The sequence below is a fragment of the Populus trichocarpa genome, chromosome 16, assembly GCF_000002775.5.
Source record: "Populus trichocarpa isolate Nisqually-1 chromosome 16, P.trichocarpa_v4.1, whole genome shotgun sequence".
Taxonomy (NCBI): domain Eukaryota; kingdom Viridiplantae; phylum Streptophyta; class Magnoliopsida; order Malpighiales; family Salicaceae; genus Populus; species Populus trichocarpa.
The window spans coordinates 5,937,970-5,948,664 of record NC_037300.2 but is presented as its reverse complement, the minus strand read 5'-3'; the positions used below and the strand labels follow the sequence as shown (position 1 = coordinate 5,948,664).

General features: G+C 29.9%; 1 protein-coding gene across 1 annotated transcript; it reads right to left on the bottom strand.

Moving 5' to 3' along the window:
• Nucleotides 1–5,604: 5,604 nt before the first annotated feature.
• On the bottom strand, nt 5,605–9,672 carry LOC7465262 (8-hydroxygeraniol dehydrogenase). Its single transcript, XM_002322786.4, has 5 exons — nt 9,303–9,672; nt 9,105–9,218; nt 6,487–7,000; nt 6,200–6,353; nt 5,605–6,115 (listed from the first exon to the last, which is right to left on the bottom strand). The coding sequence occupies exons 1-5, from the start codon at nt 9,398–9,400 to the stop codon at nt 5,907–5,909; spliced, it is 1,089 nt and encodes a 362-aa protein (XP_002322822.2). The 5' UTR covers nt 9,401–9,672; the 3' UTR covers nt 5,605–5,906.
• Between the last annotated feature and the right edge of the window lie 1,023 nt (nt 9,673–10,695).

Below are 10,695 nucleotides of genomic sequence, written 5' to 3'. Positions count from 1 at the left end.
AGATTCAAAATTTAAGGAGTAATAGCATGTCTTTATATCCTATATGTATTAAGATTGAACTATTTTTTTATTAAAATTTATTTTTACAAAAATAATTTTTTAAAAAAAAAATTATGCATTTTTTTTAGAGAAAAATTCTTTGAAAATCAACTTTTATCATACTCTCAAATACTTTTTTAATGTTTTTTTAAGATTGTTGGAATGAGAAAGTTCGGTACTTTTGTGGTAACAATGTAAATAAAAAAATGATGTTTTGTTATTTTTTTATTAATAATATAAATGTTATTTTGAAAATGTGGTAGAGGTTTTTTAAAGTATTCTTTGTTTGAAAATTCATAAAAAATTATATTTTTTTAAAAAAAATTATTTTTAATATCACACATTAAAACAATTTAAAAACAAATAAAAAATAATTTAAAGCTAAAAAATTTATAAATTTTTAAAAACACAATTGAATTGCAATACCAATCAATGTCTAAAACAATAAAAATCTAAACAAAGCCCTTTTGTTGTTATATCAAAGATAAGGCAATTATCAGTTATTTTGGATTTGGGCTATTAGTTTCTCTTTTGGAACTGACTATACAATCCCCGCTACTAAGGGAAATTGGCCAAATCCTTAGTTTCTTTTTCAAAAAAAAAATTAGTATAGTAAATTTAAAGTTTTAGCATAATAACACCATTTAAAAAAAATTGATGAAATAGCATATTTTAACCATGTAATACTTTAGAAACACGACATTTAGTAAATATCGTTATTGGAAAGCACAACAAATTTAAATGTTGAACTTCTAAAACTTGACAATTTAAGAAGTCATGTTTTGAAAGTGCGACATCAATTAAAATTTAAACCCTCAAGATTGAAAAACAACACACATAGATGTTGTCTCTCTCTTCAAAAACTAATCGATACCTTTAGTCTCTCTCTAAAAAAACCTAATAAAACACTTATATTTTACCCTTAAAACAACCAAAAATCGAATCCATCCTAGTCTTTAAACATTCTTTGATGTTTTGTGTTAAAAAATCCATCATTACCTTTGTTGTTACCACCACCCCGCCCTTTTTCTAGTCCTCCATACAAGATAAACACACTACATTGTTATGAATTTGTGTTTGGTTTGGTTGAAATGAAATAATTGTTTAGGTTGAATATATGGTTTATGATGAATTTAGAATTTGTTGAATTAATGTTAAATTATTTAAGAATATCATAAATTAGAATTGATTTGATATAGCGGAACATGAAATTAAGTTAAATTAATTATGAATTAATTATTTCAATTAATTATGTGTTACGTTTAATTGATGTTAAGTTGTCAAATTAGAGATTTTGTTTGTATTGTTGGAATCAGCTAATAATGTAATTAACTAAGCTTGATGAATTAATACAAGATAGCTTGAATACAGTAGAATTATGATGAATTACATGTTCTATTGAATTGTTGATAAGTCGATGAATTTGGTATTTTCTTTAAATTATATTAATTTTCTATGAATTTGGGTTTGATTTAATGCAATTGTGCATAAAAGAAATCAATTAGATTTTGTTTCATGAGTTATATTTATTTTTTGGTGAATTTGCTTTAACGTTAATTTTTGAGAATTTGATATGAATTTTTCCAATTAAAGTTGGGGTAATGCAATTTAGTTAAAATTACATCTAATTGACCGGATCCAAATTGTTTTTTTTAATAGAATATCTTGAAACAAATTTATGTTGTGTCATTATGGTGGTATTATTGTTCATGATGTGAATAGTAGTATTACATATAATAGCGGGAACAGTTTGTTGTTAAGTAATAATTTAGGCATGTCGTGTGCATAAAGGAAAGAAGTCATTTGTCATGGATTTTGGTCGAATTATAATGAAATTAATGTTGAAATAACTTTGAGGTGTCAAAATAGTGAACATCAATATTTTCCTGTACCAAAATGGCTGATATATCTCATTCCAATTTAAAAAATGGAACAAACCAGAATAAATTTCATCTTGCTTGGAATCTCGGCCAATTCCATAAATTCCAGCTAAATTCTAGCAAGAACCTTCTGGTTTCATTCTGTTCCGGCCAAATAATGTTTTTTTTTGTTTTTTTATATAAAAAATATTATCTACTTTTACGGTATCAATCATATCTCTCAATCCACCATTTGGATCAAACTGGAATTTTAAAGAGGAGTCTCCTGACATAATGTTATATCTCAGGTTAAAATTATAGGGTAATCGGAATTTAGAAAGGCCTTGTGAGATTGTTGATGGAATTTTCATAATTTTATCCAAATTTGTATTTTTGTTTCGAAAGGTCATTTTTTGTGTCCTTATTTTATATTGGATTTTTAAAAATTTCATCAATTAACAATAAGTTTATTAAGATTGGAGATTTATAATTTATTTTGATTCATTTTATTTGGGGTTATTATGTTCTTTTGACCTGGGTCATGGATTTAGAAGGTTAATCCAGGTTGATCCAATATGTTGCTATCTCTATATTTTTAAAAATATATATATCATTTTGAATTTTTTTTAGTCAAACTATATTTTTACCAATCATCCATGTTATCTTTGAACTCATCGGTTCAACTACCACTTTTTTTTTACATATGTTTGAAATTTGAATTACATAATTTCAAGTTAGTTTATCTTTGTATTTGAATTGAAATTATGTTTGTTGAATTATTATATATATATATATATATATATATATATATATATATATATATATATAAACAATACAATCTTGAAACGGCACATCAAAACGCTCCAAAACTGAAACATATTGTTCCAATTAAAAAAACAGAACGCCAACTGGAACAGAATTGACAACCTTGGTATCGATTATGTGTGATGATAGTTTTAAAACAATGGTTTATTCTTTCATCCAAAGTGGTTTGAACATTATGGTTTTGCATGTGGTTAGTCGACCAGAATCTATATGTCTCCCAACTTCTAATGGTTCTTCAAAATCAGTTAGTAGAGGTAAAACCATTTTATTGTCGGATTATTTACTACAAAGGATAGATGATTTTATGTTTGACAATCTATTTGTTGATCAACATTAATTTGACTATTCTGAGTCTAGTGATAATGAAGATGATGATATGTTAAACCCGAATATGATGATAAATGTTGTTGATGATGATGATAAAATCATACCTCATGTTCCTGAATTTAGAGATGTTTTTAGATCTAGTTTTGTTGTTTCTAATGATTTGGCACTTAGTCATAGATGTATGCCAAGAGAGTCTAATTTGGAGGTTGGATAAACATTCGGTAGTAAAAATAAATTGGTTAATAGAGTTAAATAACGACACATTACACATTTAGTTGAATATCAAGTCCAACAGTCGAACTCAATATTTGTTCAATTACAATGTGTGCAAGCACTCGAATGTAAGTGGTATTTATATTGAAGGGTATCATAAAAGATCGGATTCATTTGAGATAGCAAAGTTAAAAGGGTCACACACATCTGTTTCGACCTTTGTCCAAAACAATCATCATTAGATTAATACAAATTTTATTGTTACTGCTATATCAACCCTTGTAATGAATAAGATTTTAATAACGATTGCAAGTATATAAAATAAAATAAAATTGCATTATAAGTATAAAATTTCATATGATAAAGCATGAGTTGCAAAACAGAAGGTGATTAAACATCTTTTTGGGTCACTTGAGGAGTATTTTGAAAAATTGTCTAGGTTGTTGTTGGCAATAAAGGAATCAAATCCTGGAACAATTGTTAATTGAATGCACTAAAAAAATATTGATGATAGTACAACGGTTTTTTAAGAGAGTTTTTTAGTCATTTGGACCTTCTATTGAAGGTTTCAAGTACTGTAGACCACTTATCAATGTTGATCGCACATATTTGTATTGGAGATATGATGAGAAGTTATTGATTGCAATTGTTTTTTATGCAAATAATAGGTTATTTCCTTGGGTTTTTGCAATTGTTGATGAAGAAAATCTAATTGGAGATGATTTTTACTTTGCATACAAAGATACATTATTGATGATAGAACAAGTATATGTATAATATCAAATAGACATGCAGGCATCAAGAATGGTGAAGCATAAGTTTAGCGTGAACCTATAGGATACCATCAGTATTATGCCAAACATTTTATTAACAACTTCAATCATAAATTCAAAGACCCGACTAAGAAAAAAGATTTGATGAGGATGTGTTACGAACCTTCAAGATACAAATTTGATTTGTGTTATGAAAGAATATATAAGTTGAACTCAACATATAAAGAATGACTTGAATGAGAACCAAAAGAAAAATGAGTTTTATGTTATGATAGTGGTCACAGGTATGGTAATATGATAACTAATCTTTCATAATCATTTAATCATGTTCTGAAAGGTGCTCTTGCAATGTCTATTTCAGCTATAATGCAATTAACATTTTACAAGTGTAATAATTATTAGGTCAAGTGGAGATGTGAATCTAATGATTACATTCAATGTGGTAAAATTTTCCCCCTAACAATTCAAATTAGACAATGAGTAGAGATAGATCAAGGGATCATATTACAATGTTATTTGATTATAAGGAGCAGGTGTTCTAGGTCAACACCCATATTAAATAAGGTGTTGTAAAAAAAGTTAGATGGATAGTCAGATTGAATAATAGAACATGTACATGTATTTGTAATGCTAGGTTGTGTGCTAGTAGAATATTTTAAAATAATCCAACACATGTGTTGATATTATGTTGGAGCGAGCTAGATAGGCAACATCCTATATAGGAATTTTCTAAGCTATTTGTTAAATAAATTAATTAACTTCACTGAATTACCGATTCTCTAGCTTAACCGGTCGACCAGTTTATCTAATGGTTGGAAATGGTCAACTGATTTGAAAAACAAACTATGATTTTTATGAATATTTTGTCCAAATATGTTTTATGCGAAAAAATATACATATTTATCCAACTTGTAAACTAAAAAACAAACTACAATTAGAATCTTCAAAATTTACTATTCACACAGAAGCTCACCTCTATTTCTCATTTTCAACCAATTTGTTGAATTAACTGATTACTATGAAACAATCGATCAGTTTATAAGAATTTAATTAAATATCACGGTTGGGAACCACGACATCAATTATAATTTTTTCGCGATTCTCAACCGTAATATTTAGTCAAATGTCATATTTCTGAACTTTGACATTAATTAAATATCGTGATTCTCAACCGCAACATCCTAAAAGTATGTTATTTTACTAAATCTTTTTGCTTCATTATCATTTCGCTATTTATTTTCATTTTATTTCTTTTCCTTTTTCTCTCTTAAAAAATTAACTTTTAATTACCTTTCACCGATCATTATTAATAATTTAACTATTTTCTTCTACTTTCACTAAATATAAAACTCTTTATTTTATAAATACAGCAACATGCTTAAAAATTAACTTTTGCATGCTTAAAAAAAACATATTATTAACTCTTTATCCTAATTGCCCAATATTTTTTCTTTTTCAATTTTGATCAGAAGATGAAAATCTTGACATAAAACATCAACATTAGGCCTCCATCGGGCCTTTATAAAAGCTGCTTATCAATCTGTTTCCTTTGGGAAACCTCGCCGTAGTTTTCAGTAACATTCAGTCATTTATTGAAGAGAAACCGCAAACATATTATTTGTTCATAGCATTCACACAACCGTAAATGGATCTTACAAAGGACTCGAGAGCATGGTATCAGCCTAATGAAACAAACTTACAAACAATTCTAAAGCGTTTCGTAGCTGCCAGGGTATTGACGATGTTAAGTTTTCAAGAACACTCCATCGTTTATTAAAGAAAAATCCCAAAGATAATCTATTTATTCATCACAACAACACATGTTATCAGATTTTGTAAAGGGTTCGAGAACATGGGATCTTCTCCTTAATTAGGGCTTCGTAGCTGCCAAAGTATTGCCAACGTCAATGACAAATCGGTATCTGACATCGTTTTTAGCCAAACGTTCCATTGCCGTATTAAGATAGTCCGTTGAAATAACTTCGATATCTGCTGTGATGTTGTGTTTTGCTGCAAAATCAATCATCTCTTGTGTCTCCTTCATGCCTCCAATACCACTCCCGGCAACTGTCTTCCTTCCTGTTTACCCATCATCTTAGTATCCATAAGTTAACAATTATTAAATTGAATAACTAGATGTACATAATTAGGTTTTATACTGACCAGCAATCAAAGAAAAGGCAGGTAGCTCAAGAGGCTTTTCTGGTGCACCCACCAAGATAAGCTTCCCATGAGACTTCAACAATCCAAACAATGGCAAAAGGGGGTGAACTGCAGAAACTGTATCGATGATGCCATCTAATGTTCCTGCAGCAGCCTGCACATCCCATTACGTACTCTTAACTTAAAGTAAAATATGAGATTCAACGAAACAATTTACATAAACTTATCTCAATCTAAACAAGCTAGAAGATTTTTTGAGATTTTATGGGAAATGGACATGAAGTTACCTGCATTTGCTCTTGGTCACGACTAACCAAAAATGAGTCTGCACCTAAATTCTTCAAAGCCTCCTCCTTCTTAGAAGGGGAGGTACTAATTACTGTCACTTTAGACCCAAAGGCCTTGGCAAATTTGACAGCCACGTGACCAAGTCCACCTAAGCCAACGATACCGATATGCTTGCCGGGTTCATCAAGTCCAAAATATTTCAAGGGACTATACACTGTAATCCCGGCACAAAGGAGAGGAGCGCCACCGTCAAGCGGCATGTTATCGGGGAATCGAATGATGTAGCGTTCGTTAGCGACCATGTGATCTGAGTAGCCACCGTAAGTGATGGTTCCATCATGGTAGATGGAGGCGTATGTCAGGATCATTTTTGGACAATAATTTTCAAGATCACTGGCACAACTCTCACAGGAGTGACATGCACCAACCAAGCATCCCACGCCTACTTTGTCTCCTACATTAACCTTTTTCACCTTGCTCCCAACTTCTGTCACTTCCCCCACAATTTCATGCCTGCAAACCAACATTCCAGTATTAGAAACATAAAGTACAGGCTATTGATCTAGATTAGCAAAAATCAAACCATTAGTTTGAATGTCCACGTAAATTAAACTTCTAACTTAGTTAATTCATTTGCGGACGAGTGCTGCTTAATTTAGTAGCACTTGCCAAGTTGAGGCGACACTAATTATGAAAAAAGAAAAAAAGATGGTGAAGTCAGGAGACTTAAATGTTTTCCGTGGATTCTGTTTTTTAAAATACCTTTTAAATTGTTTTTTGTTTTTAAAATATAAAATTAATAGTAAATTTTTAAATAGTTTTGATGTGATGATATTAAAAAATAATAAAAATTCTGAGAATAAAATACTCAATACGTCCAACAAATAAGCAATTCAAGCTTGGTAATGATGTTCTAACCAAACTTTTAAATTATTAAGGAACTCCTATAATAATACCTCATCAAGTCAAGATGTTATTTGACTTATGCTACATGGTTTTTTTTTAAAAAAAAACAAAAACACCATTAACTACTTTATTCATGAAAAATATCCATCAAATTAAATAATACCAATAATTATTGAGCGAAATATTTTTCTATATATTTTCTTGCAAATAAACACAAATTAAAATCTTATTTAAAATATTGGTCAGTGTGCAAGTCAGCTTTGGCAATCCTACCACGCTAGTTCCAATCCTTTCTACCATGAAATATTGTTTTCTTTTTGGTAGGTGTCATTGAATAGAATAGAAAAGAACCCCTAGAAAAGAACAGGGCCGGCCGGTAGGTAAGTTTCTTTTCCTTGAACAGCACGAAAGTTTCGTCTAGTCTTACACCATTGCTGAAAATTGCTCTTAGGGTCAACATTTTAGGCTACCAAGGTGGAACTTTATCACCTCTACGTACACGCACTTAAAAATGGAGACAGATCTAGGTGGAGAAGGCAGTCTATCATCTTCTGCAAGGGGTTCAAATAGACCCCACCGCAATGGCAGAAGCCTTGGGTTATTTTTAAGTTAAATCATTTCCGGAACCTTGGATTGCTAGAATCGTAAAGAATCATAACTAAAGAACCACATGAGAGGAGAAGAGGGAGGATAACCACAATCTCAACACTGCCTTGGGTTATTAAATTGCAGCCTGATAATGACTAATTAAATTGCCCCGGATTATTAAATAAATGACGCATCGTGGACGTTCAGCATCTTGTCGAAAGAATCAAGTTCGACATGTCCCACTTTCAATCACTTTCGGTCCACAGTGGTAGGGTTTTTTTTAGGAGAATTTAGATATTTGTTGTTTTTTAAAGTTTTATTTATTTAAAGATGTATTAAAATAATATATTTTTTTATTTTTTAAAATTAATTTTTAATATTAATCTAAAAACTTCAAATTAATTCAAAAACATTAAAAAATATTAATTTTTATGAAAAAAAATTCAAATTGCACTTAATTATTTTTAAAATGTACTACAATTTTAAAAGCTTTCCTCCTTCCAGGATCATATTCATTAGATGGGAGAAAAATAAGAGATTAGCTTGAATGAGAATGTGCTGCAATAATCATTTCATAGCAAGCGTTACAAATTAACTAAAACTAAATAATTTTATTACCATAGATAAAATCTAATAATTTGAAGATTTTTAATAAACTCATGATCATGGCTAAAAAGAGTTCAAAAAGATTGGGTGGAAAAACAAAAGGATAACAATGGTTGACGAGGGATAGCCTAGGAACCAGTTAATTACCGATGAGGGAAAATCATACTTGAAAAATCAGTGGAGAACTGAGCTTACAGTAGGTACGAGTATTTATAACAAGTTTCTGTGATTAATTTCAGATCTAATTTAGTAATTTTCGACCATTTTTAAGAATTTTTTAAAAAAAATTAAACACCTCGACCAAAAACAATTCCCATAATTATTATAATCCATATAAACGTGTTTTTTTTATTTTCCTTTAGTTAAGACAGATCTGATTTCTTACTATTTTTCTGAACAGATCTAATTTCTTACTCTATATTTTAGTAAGATTTACAAACACTTGTATACTCAAAAGTAAACGTAAATACGGGAAGAAAGGAGAGAGCGAGAGAGCGAGAGAGAGATATGAACTTACCCAGGAACCAAAGGGTACATGGAGAAGCCCCAGTCATTCTTGATACTGTGAAGGTCAGAATGGCATATCCCGCAGTATAGCACCTTGAACCTCACATCCTCTTCACCAGTAGCCCTACACATATGCATATACATAGTTATGATATATCCAAATGAAAAATAAATACAAAAAAATGGAGATAGAGAAACAAGCGACCACCTCCTGGAGAAGTTGAAGGGAGAAAGATGACCAGATTGATCCCTAGCAGCCCACCCGAAGGCCTTCACGGGGTGTTCTTCTTCTGGTGACTTGGACATGGTGCTTGCTTCAGATAGAGAAATATCGTCGAGAAGGAAGGCAGGAAATATATAGTATGACTTCTTCTTCTTCTTTTTTATGCTTGGCAAGTTTGTCTTTCTATATACACATAGGGACAAGGAGGTGATGTTACTGGCAAACAGCACTCACAGGTGGTGTCATCGGTGAGGTCGAAGGAGGCATGATTGTCGCTAAAAAAGCAAGTCGTTCTTCTTTTTGTGGGAAAACGTTATTCGCATAGATTATTTCAGTTCATGAACCAGTTTCGGGTCCAACAAGGAAGCTACCTAAGTGTTTTAAAACACAATTATATTAGAATCCAATAATTTAAAATTAAGTTTGATTTAAATTAATGTATTTAAATAAGATAAATGACTTGCATAGTCATATATTAAAGAATCATTAGCATTTAGATGTTTTTTCTATCTTGTCACATGTAGTTTAGAAGAGACAAGAAATCAGCACAAATCTTTGCTGAACTCATAATTAATATGTTTTATAATATACTTATAATGATTGATAAGTACTTGTTTTACCTGTAATTAATTATATTTTATTAAGTTAAAATTAAACTCAATCGTTCAAATAAATAAAAACTCTATGTAATTTTATAATTTTTTGTATTTAATCAATTTTTCCTTTTCCATATGAGTTTCCTTTTTAAAGAAATGATAGTAACTAACAAACTCCTGTAGACTAGGGTAAAAGAAACAAACTCCTAAGAATAGTAAAAAAAAAAAAAACAACTTTGACAGCAAACCAATCACTAATAATAGTAAAAAATATTATTTGAAAAGTATGGTATTATTAGGTTTTTTTTACAATATCATTTTAATCATTCTATTAAAAAAAATCTCAGACAAATAATGGTAAATAATTTTATTTATATTATTATATATAATTATTAGGGGTGACAAAAAAAAGCAACCAAACCAAAATTAAAAAAAAAAAGAAACCAGTTCAAATCGATCGGTTTCGATTCGGTTAAGTTTTTTAGAACAAAAACCGGTTCAAATCGGTTTGACTTGGTTTTTTTCGGTTTGGCTTGGTTTTTTCCGGTTTCGGTTCGGTTTTTTTGGTTTCAGGCTTGTAAAACCAAAACCGAATTAAACCGGTCGGTTTTTAAAAAAATTCCAATCGATTTTTTTCACGGTTTGATTTTTTTGGTTATTTTTTTCGGTTTTTTCAGTTTAATTAGTTTTTTGATATTTTTTCTCACCCATAATAATTATCTTCAATTATTAGAAAGAAAGGAAAACAAAGAAAAAAATAATTAAATGATACATTTATTCAC

Bases quoted from the DNA above. Each gene is read 5' to 3' on its own strand.
- LOC7465262 (XM_002322786.4), bottom strand. From the start codon at position 9,400: ATGTCCAAGTCACCAGAAGAAGAACACCCCGTGAAGGCCTTCGGGTGG. The intron at 6,354-6,486 runs GTAACTTCATGT...TGGGATGTGCAG, and splicing joins GTGACCAAGAGCAAATGCAG to GCTGCTGCAGGAACATTAGA. The intron at 6,116-6,199 runs GTCAGTATAAAA...ATGGGTAAACAG, and splicing joins TGCCTTTTCTTTGATTGCTG to GAAGGAAGACAGTTGCCGGG.